Consider the following 23556-nt stretch of genomic DNA (forward strand, 5'->3'; position numbering starts at 1 on the left):
AGGAGGATCAACATCTACGGACATCTGGCACACCGGGCCCCCTATATTTGCGATGATTTCCCTACATTCGATATGAACCACCGGTATTCAATGCTTGCTCTACAGTGCTCATGAAGTTTCGCGGATGATATAATGCGATGGATTCCTCTTCCAATAGCGCGCATGTTTTTACATAAAGTAAATAATAAATAAATTGCGTGGATTCTGATTTTAGCCGGATCCCTCGTAAATATCTCGTACACCATGGCGGCTTCGAAGCACGTAGTCTTCTCAGTTAACTTTAATATTATTGTAGTCATTTAGTGTGTAATACTATCATCTAACAACTCGGTAGTCGAATAGGGGCTCACTGAATAAAATAACTTTAACGCAAGTTAATATCATAAGAAGCCCTTTCTTTAAGGAGACGATAAAATGGAATATTAAAAAAGGATTCTAATGCTACATGTTATAATCTTATAAATTCAAATAAATCATATTTTCTGGAAATCAGATGACATCGCCCACCTTACGTATGTATCTACCACGTAGATTCTTAGCAAAACCCAACCTCACGAGAACCCACATCCAACCACCTACCTAGTTCCACGAGGTATATTCCTGCCTCTCCACAGGCCGGACCACCTTATACTCCGGAGGGTTAAGTTTATAGATAATCTCATGGGCTATGTTTCTCAAAAACGCCGGGCTGGCGTTACCGCAGCTTTCATGAAGCCGTACGATGCCATCGTCGAGCTGCTGACGCAATGATGGGAAATAAGCGAGGGCGGCCACTAGGAGTATGGTGTGAACCCACACGCCCTTTCCGCTCCAGAGCTTGATGTCCTCCCTCGTGTATCGCGGCTTCATGGGCTGGCAGTACCGCCACCCTGCGTATAGCCACGAGAACCATATCATTACCCACGCGAACGCGGCTATCCAACTGGAGCTAGCAGCGACAGACGCGGCCAGGAGGAACAGCGAAACGGCGAAGGTGGTCAGGTAGCACGACAGCGTGACGATGTTATCGTAGTGGTGAGGGTCCACGAGCCTGCATAGCGTTACGCTCCAGGGCTCGGGGTTGCGACGGGTTTCGGTGCCGGTAAGGGAGCGGAAGAGGGTAATGAAGACGGACTGCCGAATTATGCAAAACACGAAGCTGGCGAACACGCAAATGCTGACGTAGAACAGGGTGTGGAAGACCAAGGAGAGGAGCGAGGCGTGGGGTTCAGGCAGCTCGAGTAGACGTAGTATTGCGATGACGTCGGCTACAGCATCATCGATGAGACTTCGGGGGTCGGGAGAGGGGCCCCCGCCGTATGGCCAGTCTGCAACCATTGGAGATATTATTTTGGGGTTAGGGGGTGATGGGTTAGTGGATGGGTAAATAGTGAAGCTTGTAGAATAGAAATCCTGTTGGTTTTAGAAGACTTAGTTCGCACGTCGAGTAACTGTCTCGTTGGTTATCAGCGGAGAGGACCCCGGGTCTAGATATAGGCAAGTGATGAAATGACGGTCTTTGGCGCCGAGATAAAGTTATTTGCAATAGCTTTGTATCTCGAACTATGCCTTTTTCTATCTCTTGTCTGGACGGAACAATCTGTATTGTTAGGTACATAAAGAGATCATCTCAATGAGCATGCTGGGTGAGATGGAATCCTTTGAATATAAGGGGCTTCTATGATACAATCCTCGAACAATAGACATTCAAAGCACGCTGGCCGTTATCCTAGCCCGACCGCTAACTCTCAGCTTCAGCAAAACACCGCTACGATCCAAAGAAAAGACCACCCCCGTCTATGATGCCCGGTGTCTGAGACCAGCGTGAAGCATCTCCATCATCAGCGTAAAGCCGGGATTATACACCCAATCCAGCCACCCGAGGCTGATCAGCCCATAATCTATCAATCTGCGCAGCTCAGGGCACCCCAACGCCACCCCGAGAAGCACAAGAAAGGCAATGGGAAGATACCCTTGGTAGACGACACTGATGCAGACTACCCCGTACCAGACGTAGAAGAACCAGAAGACGGTGGTGGGGTTTGGATAGTTGCTCATGGTCTCGGGATCGATGGTGTCAAATCCTGCCGTTACCGCCCTCATGCCCAGTAACCCGAACACTAGCATCCAGACATTAATCCCCCAGCGCGCGGTGCGGAAGAGCAGCTGTGGGTATCGTGCTAGCCATAAGGCGAAGACCGTCCACCAGGTGACTATGGAAGAGATAGTCAGTAGTTTACTCCTATGGGTAGTTAAGGGAAAATGAAGCAATATAAGCAACATAAGGTATTCAGCTCTGTCTGGATTATAACAGACGATAGCCTAACCTTTAGGCTAGAATATATACCACCTCCAGAGAATAACTGGGTAGGTAGCTCGAGATGATACGAAGAGGTAAGGAACTCTTGATGGTACATACTGGCAGCGGAAAGCAAGATGAAGTACAACATTTAGACTAATTTCATTTCTTCCACCCGGGGTATAGCTATTAGATTGGATATGCACACGAATTACTATAACTACCTCCTAGGTATGGAATCTTGAGATGCTTCTAAAACAACGTAAATATATCAAATGGCTCATCCAGACAACGGGGGCTGGCCTCTAGCTGGGGTTAAGGTATAACAATAGAAACCCCATAAACTATCCCCTTGTGTGTTTTCCCGACCCAAGCCGAAAGCAGTCTCGAGGATGAATGACAAAAGACCTCAATGCGTACTCTTCTCTTTTTTCTATTCTCATCTACCTTTATTGTACTTGATCGTTCACATAGTCTTTGTCAAATCGCGTACCTCGAAGTAGTCCACAGCCCATAAGCGGAGACAAAGAACGGACCAAGACAATCATCGTAGTATGCACATGTCGACTTGCTTGTATGCACAGTATGTCCAATTGCCATTGTCGTCGCATAGACATACACCAAAATTCGGCTTATTCCCTAACGAACAAGCCAGCCATACCCATCCCGGTACCCACACACATACTCACCACACCAACCTGTCCTCCGGTCCGTCCTAGGCCATGCAATAACGTAGCCGTCATCCTCGCCCCCGTAGCACCGAGCGGATGACCTAGAGCAATGGCGCCTCCGTCAGGGTTAACCTTGCCCTGTGCCCAAGCCTCCTGCAAACCAAGCTCTCTTAAGCAGTAGACGGACTGGCTGGCAAAAGCTTCGTTGATCTCCCAACGATCCACCTCCTCCGACTTGATATCGAGCTGGCCTAGAAGCTTGGGGATGGCCAGCGCGGGGCCGATGCCCATTTCATCCGGGGCACAACCGACCGTAGTGGCAGCTACGAACTTCCCCATGATACTCGACGCCAGCCCGAGCTCTGTCGCGGTGCTCCGCCTCATTAGGAGCGAGGCAGCGGCGCCATCGCTGACTTGGCTCGAATTGCCCGCCGTGCTTGTGCCGGATTCGCCAAGAACAGGCTTGAGCTTAGCGAGGCCCTCGAGCGTCACCCCCGGCCTTATGCCATCATCCTTTGCTACGGTGATCTGTTTCGGCTCTCCAATTTCTTTCCCTTGCTTGTCAATCTCCTGGAACACGGTAGGAACAGGCACGATCTCTTGGTCGAATAAGCCCTCGGCCTGAGCCTTCGCCGCGCGCCGCTGGGACTCAAAGGCAAACTCGTCTTGCTCCTCGCGCGAAACCTTGTACCTCTTGGCAACGTTCTCACTGGTAGCAAGCATAGGCATAATGCAATCGCGCGCATCTTTAACAGGGCTCTCGGCTAACACAGGCCACCTATCTACAGGTATGGCCTTGCTGGCGTAATTCCTCGTCATGCTCTCCATACCCGCGGCGATGCCTACACCAATCATGTCGACACGGATCTGAGCGGCGATAGTAGCCAGACCTTGCAGACTGCTGCTGCATGCGCGGTTGACAGTATACAGGGATGTGGTATTAGGGAATCCGACATGATTCATAGCCATGCGAGAAGCCTTGCTGCCGCCGAGTTCGGAGAGGACGACGCCGACGGCGACATCTTCTATCTTATTTGGCGGGAGGTTCGGGTTGGCGTCAAGCGTGGCGCGTAGTACGACGGAGAGCAGCTCTTCAGGGTAGGCATTCTTTAGTTGGCCGCGACCCGAGCGACAAATAGGAGTGCGTAGGGATGAGAGGATGACGGTGTCGGAAGGTGATTTAGCTAATATAGTAGAAAGTCCTCTAGGGAGTGTCATGTTTACTATAGAGACAGTTTTGGTGAACGAGGAAACAAGATAGACCGGTGATATAAAGATGGCGAGATCCAATGTCAAGCTTGCTATATACAATATATATATACCTATATATATACAATGGATATAAAAGAGGTAAATAGGTAGTCTAGGTAATCTAGTAGGAGAAATTACATATACAGAGAATTAAGAAGGAAGGAAATCCAACCAGACGATAGGAAATAGAATCGTAAAAGACAGCACAGGACCGTCGATTATCCAAGAAGCAATAATCAAACTGCCGGTCGCCGGTTCCGCAGGTGGGGTCTAATACCTCTTAGCCAGGGCTGCCAGGTACAATACCTAGGTAGACAGTATGAACTAGAGCTTGTTAACGTCAATGGCTTACACATTTACATGATGCCGGGGTTGGGGGTACATGAACACTTTCTATAGCTTCACCTGCATATAGACACTCGACACAAATAAATTATAGGTAAACAACTTACATCGTTCCATGCAAGCGTTTTGATTCTGTACCTAATTTAACATATTTATTGGTGTGACATGACTAATAAACATCCGTCGTCGTAAACCCATCATGTCAAATTGCCCAGTGCTTATTGCCTATTGCCCATTGCATAAGGCGCCGTAGTAAACAGTACAAGAATCCCCATTGCGACGATTCGAGACTCTGCCGTATAAGTGCGCTCGGAGCCCATAATCAAACAGACCCAAGCGCCGCCACAACAAGCCCGGGTATAATACAGACCTCATTCATTCTTGTCATCATCAGAGCCCAAAGCATGAACGATAATCCCAATCCAGCCTTGCCGTTGCCCAACCACAAGCAACCATCACCCTTCTCATCCACCAAAACCTTCCCAGCAACCTCCCCAAAATGCCATCGAACAAAAAACTTTTTAGGTTGTTTGGCCGTAGCGAATCCCTAGCCCAACACGGCTATTGGCCTCCGTGTTCCCCCCGTATCTCATCTTCTTAGGACTCACGACGTTTTCTCGGTGGCCCTCGTTACCTTCCGTGCTGGCGCTAAACTTTCGCTTCTCTGCCGCGAGCCCAGCCTTATTCAGACCCGCGAACAACTTGGATTGTAATTTAGCAGATTTCTCCGCCGGTGCCGGCGTACCATCGCGCGATCCAACCGAACTAGCCACCTCAAAACTCTCCCGCGGGTCACGGCGTAGCATTTCGGATGCTGCTTGGCTAGCTTGGCTCTCAAACACCTCTTCCTCCTCTCTCCGCCGGGACGCTCGCGAACCTTGTGACATATAAGACTGAGTAGCTGCTGCTACCGATTCTAGGGCTGCGCGGGCGAGCTCCTCATTGTCGTCGGCGGATATAGTACTTTCTCGGCTTTGACGCCCTCTTTTCTGAACCGGTGTCTCTAAACCATACCGACCGTTGCCGTACCGGTTTGGGGGTTCGGTTTGCGGTACTAGATCAACAGAAGGTAGTAAACCTGAGTACTCTCCGCGGGGACGTGCAATTGGCGTGGTAGGGAGAGACGATAGCGACTGGACTCCGCGAGTGTGCCTTGGAGGCACTCGTAGTGTAGGGCGACCGGTTGCTGTTGGGGTAGATGGTGCACTGTTATCATGACTTAAAGCCTGGAGAAGAGCAGCAAACCCAGCCTGGTTTGTATCATTATCGTGGCGGGCATCTCGATGGATGGTTTTGGGCGTCTGTCGTGGTGTGGCCCGATATTGTTGAGGTGAAGCAGCTGCGGGAGTCTTTGGCGTTAAGGCGCCGTGAAATACTCCACCGGGACTGCAGAGCATATGAAAATGTTCCCTATTTTCACGAATGCGATTGAGAAGCATGTCCCGCTCGTCAATCAAGCTGTCGCGTTCTTCGCTCTGCTGTTGAATAATCTTAGTAGCAGATTTGATGCGTTTTTGAAGAGCTTCGTTCTCCTTTACAGCAATTTCATACTGGGCTTGAAGTTCTCGATATTTGACTTGAGTTGAATCGGTAACCGCGTCCAGCTCTCGCCGAGCCTGTCGGGAATTCTCAGTCAGGCGTAGTACCTCGACTTCCCGTCTCGTCATGTCATGTTCTACTGCCGCTCTCTTTGCATCCTCGTCAGCCTGCATGCTAAGCAGGTTATATTGTAGTTTGTGATGGGCTGTCTCCATCTTCAACCTCGCGTTTTCAGCAAGACATGTCTGAACCAAAGCACGGAGCTCGTCGGCCGAGACGTCTGTGATTTGATCCGAATTTGGAACAACATAGCCCGATGCAGAACTCCCATCTCGTGCAAGTGTCCGGAGTACCGTCGCAGGAGGAGAGAACATGTTAGCTCTTTGTGAGCTGACATAACCCAAAGGCATGTTGGAAGCCCCGTTCGTCGTAGGAACCTGAGACGAGGGAGGTGGGGTCAAGGATGAGGGAATAATCTGGGAAGATGGGTTACGGTCATCCATTACCTCCGTCTTAAACGAAGCAGATGGATCAAGAGGCGAGTTTGGACCTTCAGTAGAAGGAATTGACTGTTGTGATGAAGAGTGGATGATACCCGTAGCATCAGGAGGAGTGGAAGGAATGTGGACAAAGTCGCTCTCTACGACGCCGTTCGGGAGCAAGTCGTTCGTTTGAGTATCAGCCGACATGATTGTATTCGATACTAGAGTATTGTAGAAGATTGACGAGGACAATAGAGCGATTGAATCCTTCTATTAGATGGAGTCGGTGTGAAACTAAGTTGGACACGAAGTAGTAGAGGCGTCTAAGTTAAAAGGTGGTGGTGGTGGTGGTAAGAGAGAGGGGGCGGTCTAGTTCGGAAAACGCAACATGCTCTTTTGAACCGAATCAAAAGAGTTCGCGGACGGTCAGATAAGGAAGGGGAGGAAAGTAGTAAGATAATGTTACTGCCACATCTGCCACATCAGAGTTGGTGGATGTTGGTGGATTGAAGATTGAAGAATGAAGCAAATGAATGAGGATGTTTTACGTGGAAGTGGAGAAGTATTGATGCGGGCTGAAGTGGATGGGAAAACTTCGTTTACTACATAACTGGAACTTCAATACTAGCAGTCCTGCATAGAAATCCTGAAGGCTGGCAGGGCCCACCCTCACTGAAAGTAAAGGCTGAAAGCGCTATGCGCTAAATGGATGCTACCTGACCCTTGTTCTAACCCGTGCTTCTTTCTCTGTTGTGCAAGTACCAAGATGGTCAAAGCACTAATAGCTCCCACATACATATACGCTAGAGCTTCTCTTAACCTTAATTGTGAGGCAAGTGCAACACATTCCCAAGAATTAAGTAGACTTCAATATTGTATATATGTAGGTACCTAGGTACCTACATATAGCTCGACTCTATTTGGCTCTACTCTCTGATTTTATATAGGTAAGGGTATAATACACACTAACGCTATTTATTCATACATTATTACTACTTATAATACGTACGGACGGAATTGGATCCTTTTCGTCACCTTTTATCACCTTTTATCACCTTTCCTCCCTTTTTTGAAAAGACCAACTTCCCAGTCTTAACACATACAATTCAACCCAACTCCCCTAGGACCTCACACGAGCCCAAATTGGTATCTCTATCGCTACACGAGAATGTCCACAAATGAACCCATAAGACGCCCACTCCAAAAATCCGCGCAGGTTTATATAATGGCACCAATGCATTAGTTATTAGTCAACATCGTTCAAAGCATCGTCTTCGCCTTCACCGGATTTCGCTCTCCACTCGGCCATCTCGGCCACGGGAACACGACCCCTGAGCCACCGGAGCGTTGCATCAGTTCCACGATCAAGAACATTCCACCGCGGGACTCTGAAGCGGTTTCCTGTCACATCTAGCCTCTCTAACCCTCCAGTGCCTCCTAACAGTCCAATGCGTGGATTCAGATGCGCAATTTCGTTATTGCTAGCATCGACCACTTTCATTCCCTTGATTGCCTCAGGATCAAGGTCTTCTAGGCGGTTATTGGATATGTGAAGGATAGTAAGGCTCGGGAAGAACTCCCGCAGAACCGAGAGTTTTACTATTCTATTGAACGAGACATCTGCTTTTTGCAGGTTTGGCGCACAAAGGTTTGTAGTAAGTGGCGTAAGGCTAGTGATAAAATTCGAAGCCAAAGAGAGCTCCCGAAGAGCAGTAAGGTCGATTGGTTCCGTCAACCAGCTCTCACCCGTGAGCTGGTTATCCGCTAACGAAAGAGACGTAATTGTGTCGGTAAAAAACGACAACGAATTGGGGAACTGAGTAAAGGTATTGTGCTGGAGTCGCACATCGCGTATGGTATGAACTACAGCGATCTTAGAGCAGACGACCGGGTGCAATGAAGATGATTGTGTGTTTGACCGATCAAGAATACCCCCAGGTTTGATGGGCCAGGTCTGGCTGCTCAAAGTATGAGACCGTGAGCGAGTTGGAGATTGAGGTGCTGAGGTTGGTGGAGTGGCAAAGTCATCTGGGTCTGACCGACCCTCCTCCTCGTTATCGCCATTAGCCAAAGCATCCGATTTTGCATCATTAGTATGAGGTGGGACAAGTGAGAATCCATTTCCGAATTGTTCGATCCCACCTATTTCAGCCTGAGGCAAAGGCTCCAACCTCGCCGCCAGTGTATCTTTCAATTCTTCGGTTGTTAGCGATGTGAACTTCTTGTCCTTGAGAGGGTTTCCGGTAATTCGCAACATGACGAGACTCCCCATTCGAGCCACTTCGGAAGGTATAACCCTAATATCATTGCTAGTAAAATCAACATGGCGTACATTCTCAAGACTCGTAAGACCCTTCGGGAAAGTTGTAATACTGTTCTCATCCGCATTGAGCGTGAGAAGACTAGTCCACGAGCTCATGTCGGGAAGCGATGAGATGCGATTTATAGACACCGTAAATTGATGCAGAGACGGCAAATTCAGAGGCTGGTCGTCATGTGTTATCTTTTTTATTTGATTAGCTGTCACGTCGAGGATTTGAAGTTGCGGAAAGCCCTCTACCCCGGGGCCGATGAGTGTCCCGGAGAGTTTGTTCTTGCGAACAAGCAGCTCAGTGAGGGGAAGCTTTGAGAGGCTTTCAAACGGCAAAGCTTCAAAGGCATTCTCGTTTAGATTTAGCATACGAAGGCGCACCATCTTGTCGACACCATTCGGGAGAGAAGAAATATTATTTCCGTGAAGATCAAGAATTTCAAGGTTCTGCAAATTGGCCAAATAGTCACCTTCCATGCGACCGTACAAAAGGTTATTGCCGAGCTTGAGGTCTCGAACGTTAGTTAGCTGTGAGATTATTTCGAGGCAATTGTTGGTGAGCTTATTGGATGCCTACAAAATAGTGAGCATTAGTTAGTTGCGTTTATAGGATTCGGAGAAAGGGGGAACCGACCAGGTTCAAAGACGTTAGCAACTGAAGACGTCTTAGGCCCATAGGCAAAGCTATCAACATATTTCCATGTAAATCCAGTGACTCTAACCCTCCAAATAAATGTCCTTCACTATTTTCCTCGTCTGCGAAGTCACTGGGATCTGTGTCTGGGAAGATAGCATCATCGATCGTCTCTAGCTCGTTGTCGGCAGCCACAAATCTAGTTAGATCTACGCTCTCTGCCCAAGAACTACCAGGACGACCCACAGACTCTAAATCGTACATCTTCAAAACTTCCGTCGGGATTTCTTTGAGGCCCATAGCTGCAATGTTAAGCCTTCCTGTCGTCCTAGCAGTATCAATTCGCGATTGCATAACTTTGCGGTTTGCGCTCTCAAATTGACGTTGACCGAAAGGGTCATCAGACAGGCCGAAATCAAATGTAGTATCCGTAGGGATAACTGGCGCCTCCTCAGCCTCGGGAACATTTGCCACCGACACTTGTTGACTTGCAGCACGTTTCGCCGCTTTGGCCCTGGCAATTTGATCTCGTAATGCGGCAGACGACTTTCGAGCAGTGGACGCGGGTGTTTCCTCAATAGAGTCCACCGTCAGCGCCGTAGAAGCAGTAGACGCACTTGATAAGTTGCGACCATCCCCAGATGTGCTAGATGATTTGGCGGAAGCAAGAGAGGCTTTGCGGACGGGACTCGGGGGTGCAGGCGATACCGGTTTATCTAGAGATGGAAGAGATGGCTTCCTATACAAGTTGTTCATAGAGGCCCTCGATTTCAGAGGACGAGCAGCTACTGTTTTAGAGCTGTTCTTGGAGACTGATGCCTCGAGACGTTTACCTAGATTCGGCATTGGGGGGCTTATTGAAGTTGATAATGATGATCGAGAAGGAACTTTACTCAGGCTAGACCGCGGACGCGGGTTTAAGGTTAAAGGAGTCTTGCTAGTAGGTGTCTTCGAGCTTATAGAAGATACTCTTTTTGTTGGAGTTCCTAATGTAGTTGATACCGGTGGCTTGAAGCTATTAGTAGAAACCCGAAAATTAGAATACAAGCCCTCATTTTGTCCTAAGCTAGACCCTGGCCGGCTAAGTGATCTAACCGACCGTATAGTCGAGCCATCTGGTTGATAACTTGAGCCCGGCCTTGACCTTGAGGTAACGCTACCTTTGGATTGCGGTCTGAGAGGCGCTTCTCCCTCGAGGAAATTGCTGCCTCGCCGTTTGAAAGCCGGGGAAGAAGGTAGCTGTGAAAGCGTCTCAATTGTCCTCTCGGTGAGTGACGGGCGGGACTTTCTGGACTGTGGTGGTAGTAATGCGTCGAAAGTAAGACCCTCGTCGGTAGACCTTGGTAAAGGCGGAAGAGAGTCAACAGCAATGTCATCATCGTTTTCTTCTGGAGATAAGGACCCTCCCGTAGATGTCGTAGGTGAGGACTGTCTAAGTATGCCCGACGGCCGTCGTCTAGGTACCGGGGGTTTCTTGGAAGGTTCGCCATGAGCATCCCGACTATCCTGTGAAGCAGCTTGTTTACGGCCGAGCGACATGCTCCGGTTCCTAGTACTGACATCTCGGCGGCTCGTCTGCGAGCTGACAGAAGGGGCTTGTGATCTCTGAGTCTTGCGCACAGCCGAGGTAGCCCTAAGCTGTTCTTTAGAGGGTGTCGCTCGTAACCGAGGATTTCGGGCATTAGGGGCGGTTACAGGCTGGATCGAGCGCCCTCGCGTCGGTTCAGGAGGCTGTCGACTCTGGATAGCAGGCTTCGTAGAAACGGCGGTAGTATTAGTTGCTATATTAGACCGAGGCAAAGGTAGACGCGACGTTGGTCTTGGAAGGGCACTAATTCTACTACTACTACCGCTACCGGCGGGACCGAGGGGACGTTTCTCATCCATTTTAACTACCGAATTCGGGTTCGAGTCCAGGTCAAAATAGTGAACGCATTGGCCGGACTCCTATACTGAGGACAAGCAAACGACAACAAGTCGTAGGCCGTAGACAAAGACGGCGCAAGAATAGTGGTACGGCCGTGGCAATTCGTATAAAAAATGGAAAGGAGAAAGAAAACTGCTACCAAAAAGAAAAAGCCCCAAGTCAATATTAGAATCCGAGTTATTACCTATGTAATGAACCTTGTTCAGTTTACTAAACAGGGTAACGACCAATAGATAACAAAAAGCTAATAAGCAGAGCAACCTCGATCGCAATCTTGTCTAAGAGCTGTTTCTTGGTAAAAGAGTCAATGCACCATCAATTTACGTTATTGCTAAGTTGTTTAGGCCTTCAGCCCATTACAAAGACGGGCACGCTAGGGGACGTCCGTTAGCTTGGGTAACCGCACCCAACAACATAAGGTTTACACGTACATAGGTAGGTAGCTAACGTAACGCGTTCACGACGTGATGGATGAGCAAAAAGCCGGGTATGTATGTAAATGCAGGGATAATAAGCTAGTGGGCTATGTAGTGGGTAGGCTACCTAACCTTACCCCAGTAAAATCATGTCCCAATGATGTCCCAATGCCGCTACATAGCTCCACACGCACTGACTGCGTAAAACTTTATCACTGCCCTTGCAGCTTGCAGCTTACAGAAAACATTGAATGTACATATAGGTAATACGTAGTACCTAATCCAAGAATGTACCTAATCTAAGGAATTGCAGATAAAACTCCCAACTCCATCAGGTAACACGGTTCCAATATCCAATTAAAAAAAAATCCACAAATTAAGGTCAAGGACCAATAATTACATATTCACACGTAAACACCAAAGAGTCTCAGCCTTGTGTCTTCGATGTAATCAATAAATCAATGTCTTACATATATTTGCAGAATATTAGTGTTCCTGCATATGGTAATAGAACCCCTATAAATTTAAGGGGTTAACAGCGAGAATGATGACGGTGATGGAACCGTGAAGAGAGATGCTATTGGATGGGTTGTAAAAGATATATGCATGTAACACTAACATTTCCAACTTCAATCCGATGTAATATCTTTACATGCATGTGCCAGTGTCCTACCATCCTTTACACATTCGAAAAAAAAAGCCTTTAGCAAACAATGAACAAGGTAATATGAAACAATTGAAAGTACAAGGAAATGAAGGCTGGAAAGGAAAACTTCCATGTTATTATAAACACTCAGGTAGCTAACCTAACCCAGGTATACCAGGTATAACAACATTCAACGCTAAACAAGTATTAGTCTCTCAAGTATCCCGGGAAAGGGGTTGTCTACCAGATGATAGCACTTACATCCATCAACCGGTTCATCAACTGTCCGCCGAATAGCACATGTTCAGCAACGTTGAAGGATTGGGTCACTAGTCTAGTGCAGTTGGCAGCAAAACAGTCATTTGAGTCCATAGCTCTCTGCAAGGCGTCGTCTTTCCAGCCAAACACGTAGTCACCATGCTGACTATGGCCAGTTCTAGATTAAATTCAACAGTCAGACTTTAGTAAGTAAACCAGAGAGAGTTGAAGGTTGCTCACGGATCTCCAGTGCTCAAGAAGAACGATTGAGAGCCATCCTCGGCCCAGTCGTTTATATTATTGAACCCGCGCATATCCCAAACAACTTCCAAAATAATTTGAGGGATCTTAAACGAATGTGTATACGGACACGTGTACGCGCTACCCGTTGGAAAGGTTACATGAGCCTTATAGTTGAGTATATCTAGATTTTCTCCATCCCAGCAACTATCAGCATCTGGCTAGAGAAAAAGATATCTACGCAAAGCCGGTATTCGTTTATACTCACGTTGGAAAATGAATGTTGGACCGAATACCTCCAGAGCAAGGCGTCGACGGAAATCCAGGGGTATCGAGAGCTGAGTCTGCACATGGTGCCACGTTGTCGTCTTCGAAGTTTGCGCCCGTAAAGCAACGATAACAGTTCCTATTCCATTTTGAGCCCAGAAAAACAGGCTCGCTGTCCAGTAGTTCGACAGGTCTTCGCTAAAGCTGCAGGTAGTGCAGTCAGCAAGTTTGGAAACATCGGTGTCCTCTATGGTAGCTTTGAACGCATCCTACTCTCATTTATTATTATTATTATTATTATTATAATTATTAAATAGAAAATATTTAGATTAATAGTACACGTACCCCTCTAATGACCTAATAGCTTGTGAACATTGCTTTCCTCTGAATTTCAATAACAGGAGAGGGTCAAATAATAAAATTGTAAGTGATGACCAAGGAATGACTTGATAGAGATCCCTTCTCATATATAACTGTTATGAAAATGCTAAGCATGGGCAGAGAGAATGGTTAATATATTATTACTAAATGGCCTAACCTATAAGAAGGTGACCTCATAACCTCCCATAAGAAACCCGCCTCCAGTTGAACTGCTAAGATATAGGAGAACTCCGCACTGACCGTCCGCGAGATAGGCAGTCCCTTATACAGAACCAGTTCGTTATTATGTTGATAGAAGACCTACCAAATCTGTCCAGTATACCTACGAGGTCTTATACTTGACTTACTAACACGGTCAAATATATCAACATGGGAAAGCGACCAGAGAACTGTTTAGGAAATAAGGACTATCTATACTTTCTTTTCAAGAGAAGCTGGCTGCCTAAACTTGACGACATGATTATAACGCACATAGTAAAGAGCTACCTTATCCGCCATAATATATACACATGTAAAGGAGCTTATTTTAACGTATGGGGGTCCGCATTAGTTGTATAACTCGGGTACTACATATGAGGCAGATATTGTCCTGAAGCGTCAACTAGGTAAGTCATGTTATCCCTCACTCCCCCTTTTTTCGCTTTTCACTAAAAAAAATAATGTTTCGCCTATTTGAACAAAGTACATCTTTCTCTAAGGGGTACAAGTCAACCACCAGATGATCTTTCATTTGCTATAGGATTATATCATGGCTAGCAGATATCTCAGGGGTACTTTATGCTATAACCGCTCAGATGCACGGCGTATAGTATGAGTGAAGTGTGTGAATAGTACCATAAAGTCGCCGCAGAGGGATTGAAGTAAAATTCAATCTATTCAATACAAACATAGTGGGAAACCCCTTTACTAAGATCAAACATCGCAAACATCCTCACGGGGAGTGAATATTCGAGATCTTATTTAGTCTGTGCTCTTCAGCACTAACTTTACCTAATCTCCTCTATTTGGCGAATGAGTGACGAAGTTTGCGACGTATCCTTCCTAGAGATATTGGTCATCGTTATGTGATACGCCATGACTGTAACCAACCAGCCGACAGGTAGGCAATCAATCGCATCTCACAGGCTATTCCCAGTTCCTTTGTTTGGCGATCACCGGAGATCGTTTCCATTGAAGTTCTTTTTTATCAATCTTCGGATAAATATCCATGTTGGGATCGGTCGCCCAATAGGGCAGGAAAGCAGGCTAAAGTATTTATATATAAAGTTAATCAATCTCGCTACTCTTACCGACAGGTAGTCTTTGAGGCATTGCGTCGTGTCATAGTTCTCTTAATATGTATTTCCCTTCCGTGATTCTTCTCGCCTTATCCTCGGGTGCCGCTGCGGCGGTTGCGCGCTTCGATGTCCCGGTACCAGCCCGAGTCCGCGACGACCCCACGCCGACGGAATGCACAGCTTCGGCAATCACCACCGAAACCACAATCAACAGGGGAGGGGAGGGGATCTGGGTAATGGGACCAAAAGCAACCAACATCAATGAGCTTTATACATTCAGACAGACGGACTGGCTTGATAATGACCACCAAAAGATACTTGATACCTGTGGTAGTATCTGTCTGGCAGGAAACAATACCGCTGAAGCAGGCACTTGGCTCCCGAGCGGAAAATACTTCCAAGGTGGATATGTGGTATGTATTAGGACGAGACATGTTACCCCTGGCCCTTCCTCAATCTACCCCCTCGGTTCTTTCGTATAGAGTTGCTGACGATTAGTAGTAAGTAGAAGATCTCTCTTCTCCCATCATCTGGCAAAGAACATTCAAACTTCTTGAAAGGTAGGATCGCGAAGCTAACACTAGACTTTCTAATACATTAGCAACACACCGGGAGGAAACAGTCCAGACCACATCCTATGGCAGTGCTCGTGTTACGATCGTGCTGTGACACAAGACGATCTCGTCCCTGGAACAGGAACTTGGAACGGCGCCAACCCTGGAAGTGGAACCAGTGAGTTTACCCCTTTTGATGTATTGGTTTTCAATTCACTGTCCATTTATTAGTCTATGTTCAAACACTTGCTAATTATGACACGCAGTGCTCAACCGAAAGTGCTGATTCGGCTGCTATGCAAACGGGACTCATTTGAGGCAGACTAAGGCGGATAGTCTTGAGTGGCCGTGAAATAGGGATATGCTAGTCGCTGCATAGTATGCGATGAATTTATACGTGCCTAGGTATACCGAAAAGCAGTTCTTTACTATCATCTATAAACGAATGTTAAGAAGAAGCATCCATGTCTTGATTGATGGGTCAATTCGTCGACTTTCCGTGAATTTCTCCTACTTTGAAATAATTTTAGTTATCGCGTTTGGGTTTTCGATCTTTTCTTCTCTTGACTCAGGGATACCGGCAGAAACAGTATGCCCGAGTTTGCCCGAATTTACGAAGGATATTATCTTACTAACCTCGATTTCTTCTTTTAAACAAGCTCTATCGAAAAAAGAAATTCGTCCGTGCATATTCCTTAAAAAAAATTTCGTCTATACGCAATTTTCAAGCCTTTTTATTGGATACATCCTTAAGCTTTTACGTATTTTTTTAAATCTTCATTTTTATCTTTTTTTAAAATACGTATCTTTTTTACTTACGTATCTTTTTTATTTAATTTTTAACTTAGCCTAACTTACCCCAACCAACCACAATTACCAATATAATACGTAATAAAAACTTGGGTTTAAAATATAATCTTTGTAAACTCGGGCTATTGTGGCGCACCGCAGGGGTGCCCTCATGTGTTAGAAGGGTGGTTACAAATGAAGCAATGCTACTTTACCGGCGAACGTGTTCCTATCGGCTTCCTGCCATGTGACAGTGCAGGCTGACATTCAACCATGGATACCAACCTTGAATATGCCAACAATAGAAGAACACGCATTTGAATTGGAATTTCATACATAGCTTAAAATTAAAGCTAAGGTAGTATATTCCTTGAAATTCTTCCTATTGTCGTCTCATATTATACAAACTATTTAGCCCATAGATTACGTGCTGATGACAATAAGGCATACATATAGCGATGCATTTGACGACACAGTGTTTCGTGAAATAATCCTATCACATATCACCTACATGAGCCACGAACGGGCGGACCATTGAGATTTGAATCATGCCGGTCAGGTTGATTAGGGCCGTAATGTTGATCTAAGGCAAACAATCAGAAGCCTTTTGCTTATATAGATTGCAGTAACGTAATTGAAAGTGTTCGACATTGCCGGGGCAAATACAAATGCAAGTTCTCTTCAATAGCAGCAGGCATCCGTAGCTCTTTAAGTTGTTGGAGACCAAACTACCTGTTGTATGCTAAATCTGCCATCTGAACAAAACGACTATTTTCTTTTGCTTCACCACTCGTCTTGTTAGATGTTCTTGGATAATCTTTAAACTACCCACATTAACTCATCACCAAAATGGTACTCGCTTTCAACGCGGAGACTCTTAATGGGCTCTGCTCTAAGGATCAGCTTGAGCTGCTGGATTCCATCGACCACTTACGTCTTCAGGGGATTGATCATTACATATCCCTGCCCCAGATAATCGTCTGTGGTGATCAGTCCTCGGGCAAGAGTTCCGTGTTAGAGGCTATTTCGGGGGTTCCCTTCCCAGTCAAGAGCAACCTCTGTACATGCTTCCCCACAGAGCTTGTTCTTCGACGAGCAGCTGACACTGGAGTAACTGTTTCTATTATTCCTGACAACCCTCCCAAGGTTCCAACACAAAATGGTATCCATAAGTTCCATGAGGAACTTGAAGGCTTCGAAGGGTTCCCGGATCTGATTGAAAGGGCAAAAGTGGCCATGGGAATCTCGGCTTCGGGGAAGGCCTTTTCTAAAGATCGACTTAGGGTTGATATTACAGGTCCCGATCGTCCTCATCTCACCATTATCGACATGCCGGGCCTCATTCACTCGGGGACGAAATCGCAGAGCGCAGCCGATGTCAAACTGGTTCGCCAAGTCGTTAAGAACTACATGAAACAATCCAGGAGTATTATTCTGGCAGTTGTCTCTGCGAAAAATGACTTTGCGAACCAAGTAGTGTTGAACTTGGCTCAAAAGGTCGACAGGACAGGTAGTCGTACCATGGGAGTCATCACGAAGCCAGACACTTTAGTGCCTGGTTCTGGTAGCGAGTCGCTCTATATCTCACTGGCAAATAATGGTCAAGTAAATTTTGATCTCGGTTGGCATGTACTCAAGAATCTTGACTCAGAAACGCAAAAAGGGTCTTCTCTTCTAAGCCAACGTAACGCTGAAGAGGCGCGGTTCTTTTCTAAAGGAGTTTGGAAGGATCTCCCCTCGTCGATGTTGGGGATCAATGAGCTTAGAAAGAAACTTAGCAATGTTTTACTTGGTCAAATTGCTCTCGAACTACCAAGTCTGATCCACGAAATTGAGCTCAAGCTGGAGGACTCACGCGACCGGCTTGAGGAACTTGGAGAACCTCGGCGTACTCTCGACGAACAAAGGCTTAAACTTTTACAGATCAGCCAAGACTTCCAGTCAATCGTTGAACGTTCCATCAGTGGAACCTATAATGACGCGTTCTTCGATGACGCCGAGACATCTCGAGGGTATCTTCAACGGATCCGCGCAGTGGCGCAAAACTTGAACAGAGAATTCGCGGAGGAGCTTACCAGACGCGGCCACAAACGCGAGATCTCAAATAATACGACTTCGAGTCCCGAAGGCCCCGAGTATATCACTAAGGATAAGCTTCTCAGCCATATTCAGACTGTAATGCAAAGAACCCGCGGTAGGGAACTCCCCGGAATCTTCAGCCCCATGGTCGTAGCCGACCTATTTCACCAGCAATCATCTCCATGGGAGCAAATCGCACAAAACCACGTTATGAATTCTTGGAGGGCCGTGGAGAAATTCATCGAGCACGTCGTGATTTATGTTGCGGACATACCTATCGGAAGGTCTTTACTTGATCAGGTCTGTCAGCCTGCTCTCGACGACCTTCTCGCTCAAGCCAAAACCAAGACTACCGAGCTGCTGAATTCACACCGGTGTGTGCACCCAATCACCTACAATCGAGAGTACGCGGAGACCATCCAGAGGGTGGGTCAATCCCAAAGGGATGAGTTTTCACGAATCATACAAGAATTCTTCGGGTTATCGTCTCTTGAGGGGTCAATGCCTCTGAACCAACGGTCTTACAACTTCAATACGCTTCTCGATAGGCTAGGTAAGACCACGGAGCTCGATATCGAGCGTCTTGCAGCTTCCGAAGCTCTCGATCGCATGAATGCTTATTATAATGTAAGTGCCCCCTTTTAGGCTCTTGTGATTTGTTATTGGTTTCTAACTATGGCTCTCTTACCTAGATTGCCATGAAGCGTTTCGTCGACAGCATTGCTACCGAAGTCATCGAGGAGAAACTCCTCGCAGCTCTTTCGAATATCCTCTCTCCCGTAGCAGTCTTCAACATGTCACCCGAACTGGTAGAGCGCATCGCCGGGGAATCACGGGAAAGCCGGGTGATGCGAGATGAACTTACCAAGAAGATTGACGTCCTTCAGAAAGGATCGGACACTTGCAAGCGTTTTGTTGATTCAAAACTAAGCAGCGGTAGGCTACACCCCCTTTTGAGCTGGATGGATGGAAAACTGATTCTGAACTTCGATGTGTAGCTGACCCGCCTCCTCGTTCAGAAAAGATTCAGACCGAAGAGGATCTCGAGTCAGGTGACGAATTTCCGGATGTACAAACACTAAGCGCCGAGGAGACATTCGATGAAGATTGAACTGATAGGGTATGGGAAGTGATTGGATGAAAATATACGAGACGGGCCCTACGACTTGGATCCATCTCGAAGTTTTTTGTAAAAACACCCAAGCACTCACCTACGAATACAGATACTGAGTAGTTTGAATCAATCCGTGATAACTTGACGTATCTGTCAAATGTAATTATTAAGAAATAGCTATCTGCTAAATCATTACATGTCTTATATCCATTCGCTCGCTGTTTCGCTGAGCCTTCTCAATGCAACCTCCAAAGCTGTACAGGCCCTCCACCCTAGTGGTATTGCCAATATGTAATATGTAATGAGTTCAACCCATACTCTGTCTGTATATCAATCTCGGTGTAAACTGACTCGGAACTGGTTACGCGTCTTATGATGCCCGTTTTTAGTGCCGCCATATTCAACCGAATGCAAATAATGCGTCGAAAAAGACTCCAAAGACGTCTTGATATTAAAAACAGTAAAAAAAGGAATATCGAAAATATCGAAAAATAAAATCAAAGTGGGTATACAACGCCTCAACCATGCGGATGCAATAACGTGATCCTCAAACTCGTCGTCTGTCGTCGCATGAGTTCATTCGTCGTCAAATTATCGGCCTAGGAGCCAGCCCATTTTCTTGCCGCTATTTTCTCCCTTCTCTCCGGCCTCGTCGCAGTCGAGCTCGAGCCGGTACCGCCGGACGCTGCCGGTGTCGTCGTCAAATCCAACTCGTCGGTTCGCCTTGGGCACGAAGCAATCCGGGACGATGTGCTTCATAATCCAGCCTTTAACGCCTCGACTCGCAGCATCAATGGCAGCATATTCAAGACGCCTAGTATGGTCGCTGGTCCAATAGTGGGTCGTTTGCGGGGGAGGAGGATACGACAGCTCGGTGTCGTGCGTATCTTCTTCCTCGTCTAGACCTCCAGAAAGTGATTCCGGTGGTGGAAAGTAGTAATATGTAGTCTGCTGTTGCGGTAATTGGACGGAGTGCGAAGGCTGTTCGCTTAAATGTTTCAAGTGTGAGGTTGAGGTGGACTTTGCAGCACGGCGCACTGATGGCCGTGTTCGCGGTCGAGTCTGGGAGGAACTTGTAGACATGGTGGAATTGCGCCGTTGAGCAGGCCGAGATTCAATAGACCTAGACCGGGGAGATATGGATTCGTAACCGGAGTCATGGCGAATTATAGGCTTGAATTCAAGTCTATCATCTTTGTGCGAAAACATTTTATTTTCAGTTGTAGACACGGCGGGGGTTTCGTATAGTTCGATATTGTGAAAGCTATGATATGTAGTATCGACACTGGTGGTCGACTGCGACCTGTGAAGGTCTGCTGGTAATGGTGTGAGCCGTGACATCTTGGCTGGGATAGCTATTCTCTTGATACATCGAAAATATGTTACCCCAAATATAATACCGAGGTTTATAGAATATAGAATATTAAGTAAGAAATATGAATGATCAATCACGGGAGTGCGTAGATGGGCTCCTCTTTAAAGAAGAGACGCATTAGTTTCTTTTCTTCTTCTAATGTATCACCGCGGTGAGGCGGCGACTCAGAGCGGACAATTAGGGAGCTAGAATATAAAGTTGCGGTCTGAGTTCAAATCACTCCTAAATGGAGTGATGGGTAAGAACTCAATCTGCAGAAAACGGTGAAGATGGGGGTTGGTGGATATAGACGAATATACGAATATTTCCGCGTATGCGGACCCATAAGCGCTTTCGTTCCGAAGTTGGTTGTGGTTCTTCTTAACCCTGTAACTCAGGAGTAGTCTTGTAAGACACAAATAATGAGTTATTCAAAAATGGTAACCGAATGTAAAAAGTAGGGCAATGTGTGCCAGGAATATACACGGTATGAAATAGATAGAATATGGGGATGACTTTAGACGACGGAGCAACCTTGTATTGGCCCCTCTTAGCCCTGTAGAGCTAAGAGTGGTTTATTGAGTGTTTATCATCTAAATTTGTTGGGTGAAAGAAGCGGTCTGGAGTCGCTTGACTTTTTTCGGGAAGCAGAGACAATTATCGTGACCGGCACGACCCCGCCAGTGCGCGCGCCAAAACAAAAAAACAAAAAAAAAGACCCCACGTACCTTTCACTATTGTTAGTTTAGGTTAGGTTAGGTACGGATCCGTACGAGAGTGGAATATGGAGAGCGGCGTCTCAGGGGCTTGGCGGCGTGTAATTCTTCAAGGGGAGTTCAAGAAAACCAGGAGCCCGGAACCATTGCGGGACGGATATTCGTGTGGATAGATAACGGGGAGGGCGTCTACTTTTTTAAGGCAATGAAGGGACGAGAAGGACGAAGGACTGGCTGAATCTTGACGATAGTGGGCGGTTCTGTGCTGTATGCCTCGTGGATATTCGAGTATGACGGCCGTAGCCCTTGCATCAAACGTGCATACAGGGAACGGCAAAACGGGATGACCCTAGCCTTGTAAGATTGGCGATGGTGGTTCGTCGATGGGTTAGAATCCGATGTCGCTGACGATGCTAATAAACAACCCCAAACTTCGACTGCATTAGTGAAGGAGAGGGCTCCGCTTCGCAGTGGAGAGTAACGAAAACCCTTGTCCTATGATGAGTAGGTACAGAGGTATATGAGAGAGGGGGTTAACGAAAAGGAGTCGTGACTTGTTAGCGAGCTGTTTTTGCTCGGGCATCTATTGATATATATAGAGGTTGTTGTATCTTGAGGCCCGTCGCCATTTTCTAGAAGCTTGTGAATGTCCGGACTTTCACATGCTTTGCTTCAAGCTTCCTGCTACACTAATCTGTATATATGAGAAGACCAGGGGTAGCGTGGCTCTCGATCCCGCACGTCACAAGGGTGGCTTGGGTACATATGTAGTTTATCATGAGCTGTATTTGGCAACATCACCTGGCGCAACCTTTACCAATGGTCTCTTATGCATGTCACCCAGCCATGTTAAAATAGCCAATAATGGCGCGTCGCGTACCTGTCGATGAAACCTCGTCAGAAGGCTATTAATCCTTCATGAGTTTGATGCAAGCTCCCCGAGCCCACTTAGGCACGCTTGCCTGCTTCTAGACCCTCCCAAGGGTTCTTCCAATATCCTGTTTAGATGTTGAACCTCGGGCATTAAGTTTTACATGAGAATGAAACATGAGATCAAATATCCAATGAGTTCATGTTCGACGACGTCGGAGAGGGACGGCCGTCTTATGAGATTTTCGATATAATGAGAACCTATCCAGTAAGCTAAAGTCGCTAACCTCGCCATGTTAAATTGTCTGCTGACCACTAGGTGCTAGGGCTGCTAAAGAAATCAGAACCCTTTTGGTGGCAATACATAGATCATTAAGCTTTGCCATCTAATAAGATCTATGTAGTAGTGCATATAGCCTCTTTTGACTTGAAGTGAAGGCGTAATATAGCTCGTATGATATCGTGGTGGGCATCAAGAAGCTTTAGGTGAGTTGGAGATCTGGTGAAATTAGCGGAGAAAACAGGGAAATGCTTGTACATCTTGAAGATTCCAAGATTTATACGCACGGCTAAAGTTCGGGTTATCTCGATAGAAATATGTCCAAGTCTAGTCCGTGCATCTTTGATCGATGACATTGAGAGTTGCCATATAAGTCCAGTAGCAAGGCAATTCCCACCTAAATGTTTATGGTCCGTCGTTAAACCTCAAACGACCCATCTACGGGGTCCGTACCTCTTAGAACTGCTTCTTTACCGGAAGTTACATTATCAAGAATAAGATTAACATCATAACTCGGATTAATATGGGTAAAGTGGGATGACGGTACGTCCTCGATAATTGTCTCGCGAGTATTTAACGCATCTAGCCCATCTCATAGGGGGTACACCATTGAAATAATTTGACGAATAATTAGAAAGAAATGAAACATCATGGATTATAAGTATTAAAATTTATGGGACAAGATAGGTACCTACCTACCTACCTGGTATATAACACAAAGCACTGGATGAGGCTGATTTTTCTTCGCCAGCGGAAAACAAAGACCAACCCAACCCACACCTTGCGCTGTCTTCCCCCTGATACCAGGAAAAATGGTGGTTAAACTTATACAAGGGGAAACAACTCTCACGAATTAGTTCAAAATAGCTCTCCCTAG

The 23556-nt window shown here is 46.5% G+C and overlaps 8 protein-coding genes across 8 annotated transcripts; 2 read left to right on the forward strand and 6 right to left on the reverse strand.

The window, feature by feature from the left end:
* Positions 1-484: 484 nt before the first annotated feature.
* Positions 485-1467, reverse strand: F4813DRAFT_368917 (uncharacterized protein). The gene has a single exon (XM_049244378.1). The coding sequence runs from the start codon at positions 1315-1317 to the stop codon at positions 580-582; it is 738 nt and encodes a 245-aa protein (XP_049096900.1). The 5' UTR covers positions 1318-1467; the 3' UTR covers positions 485-579.
* Positions 1468-1497: 30 nt separating this feature from the next.
* On the reverse strand, positions 1498-2524 carry F4813DRAFT_368919 (uncharacterized protein). The gene is made up of 2 exons (XM_049244379.1): positions 2399-2524; positions 1498-2192 (listed from the first exon to the last, which is right to left on the reverse strand). The coding sequence occupies exons 1-2, from the start codon at positions 2427-2429 to the stop codon at positions 1777-1779; spliced, it is 447 nt and encodes a 148-aa protein (XP_049096901.1). The 5' UTR covers positions 2430-2524; the 3' UTR covers positions 1498-1776.
* On the reverse strand, positions 2525-4617 carry F4813DRAFT_368920 (thiolase). The gene has a single exon (XM_049244380.1). It carries the CDS (start codon positions 4165-4167, stop codon positions 2911-2913), a length of 1257 nt encoding a protein of 418 aa, XP_049096902.1. The 5' UTR covers positions 4168-4617; the 3' UTR covers positions 2525-2910.
* On the reverse strand, positions 4618-7197 carry F4813DRAFT_368921 (uncharacterized protein). Its single transcript, XM_049244381.1, has one exon. It carries the CDS (start codon positions 6771-6773, stop codon positions 5067-5069), a length of 1707 nt encoding a protein of 568 aa, XP_049096903.1. The 5' UTR covers positions 6774-7197; the 3' UTR covers positions 4618-5066.
* Positions 7198-7812: 615 nt separating this feature from the next.
* Positions 7813-11050, reverse strand: F4813DRAFT_382359 (uncharacterized protein; the record flags this gene model as incomplete). Its single annotated transcript, XM_049245792.1, has 2 exons — positions 7813-9450; positions 9512-11050. The coding sequence occupies 2 exons, from the start codon at positions 11048-11050 to the stop codon at positions 7813-7815; spliced, it is 3177 nt and encodes a 1058-aa protein (XP_049096904.1).
* Positions 11051-14698: 3648 nt separating this feature from the next.
* F4813DRAFT_368927 (uncharacterized protein) lies at positions 14699-16034 on the forward strand. Its single transcript, XM_049244382.1, has 3 exons — positions 14699-15335; positions 15525-15655; positions 15744-16034. Exons 1-3 carry the CDS (start codon positions 14983-14985, stop codon positions 15761-15763), a joined length of 504 nt encoding a protein of 167 aa, XP_049096905.1. The 5' UTR covers positions 14699-14982; the 3' UTR covers positions 15764-16034.
* A 790-nt stretch (positions 16035-16824) lies between these two features.
* On the forward strand, positions 16825-19605 carry F4813DRAFT_368929 (dynamin family protein). Its single transcript, XM_049244383.1, has 3 exons — positions 16825-18972; positions 19038-19281; positions 19365-19605. Exons 1-3 carry the CDS (start codon positions 17116-17118, stop codon positions 19454-19456), a joined length of 2193 nt encoding a protein of 730 aa, XP_049096906.1. The 5' UTR covers positions 16825-17115; the 3' UTR covers positions 19457-19605.
* A 148-nt stretch (positions 19606-19753) lies between these two features.
* Positions 19754-21496, reverse strand: F4813DRAFT_192304 (uncharacterized protein). Its single transcript, XM_049239440.1, has one exon. It carries the CDS (start codon positions 20798-20800, stop codon positions 20051-20053), a length of 750 nt encoding a protein of 249 aa, XP_049096907.1. The 5' UTR covers positions 20801-21496; the 3' UTR covers positions 19754-20050.
* Between the last annotated feature and the right edge of the window lie 2060 nt (positions 21497-23556).

Source organism: Daldinia decipiens (assembly GCF_022478715.1).
Source record: "Daldinia decipiens strain CBS 113046 unplaced genomic scaffold F4813scaffold_33, whole genome shotgun sequence".
Classification (NCBI taxonomy): Eukaryota; Fungi; Ascomycota; class Sordariomycetes; order Xylariales; family Hypoxylaceae; genus Daldinia; species Daldinia decipiens.

Coding starts and splice junctions, on each gene's coding strand:
- F4813DRAFT_368920 (XM_049244380.1), bottom strand. CDS start 4,167: ATGACACTCCCTAGAGGACTTTCTACTATATTAGCTAAATCACCTTCC.
- F4813DRAFT_368929 (XM_049244383.1), top strand. CDS start 17,116: ATGGTACTCGCTTTCAACGCGGAGACTCTTAATGGGCTCTGCTCTAAG. Junction 18,973..19,037: donor GCATGAATGCTTATTATAAT/GTAAGTGCCCCC, acceptor TCTCTTACCTAG/ATTGCCATGAAGCGTTTCGT. Junction 19,282..19,364: donor TGATTCAAAACTAAGCAGCG/GTAGGCTACACC, acceptor CTCCTCGTTCAG/AAAAGATTCAGACCGAAGAG.
- F4813DRAFT_192304 (XM_049239440.1), bottom strand. CDS start 20,800: ATGTCACGGCTCACACCATTACCAGCAGACCTTCACAGGTCGCAGTCG.
- F4813DRAFT_368919 (XM_049244379.1), bottom strand. CDS start 2,429: ATGTTGTACTTCATCTTGCTTTCCGCTGCCA. Junction 2,193..2,398: donor CATCTTGCTTTCCGCTGCCA/GTATGTACCATC, acceptor TCTCTTCCATAG/TCACCTGGTGGACGGTCTTC.
- F4813DRAFT_368927 (XM_049244382.1), top strand. CDS start 14,983: ATGTATTTCCCTTCCGTGATTCTTCTCGCCTTATCCTCGGGTGCCGCT. Junction 15,336..15,524: donor TACTTCCAAGGTGGATATGT/GGTATGTATTAG, acceptor CTAATACATTAG/CAACACACCGGGAGGAAACA. Junction 15,656..15,743: donor CAACCCTGGAAGTGGAACCA/GTGAGTTTACCC, acceptor TATGACACGCAG/TGCTCAACCGAAAGTGCTGA.
- F4813DRAFT_368921 (XM_049244381.1), bottom strand. CDS start 6,773: ATGTCGGCTGATACTCAAACGAACGACTTGCTCCCGAACGGCGTCGTA.
- F4813DRAFT_368917 (XM_049244378.1), bottom strand. CDS start 1,317: ATGGTTGCAGACTGGCCATACGGCGGGGGCCCCTCTCCCGACCCCCGA.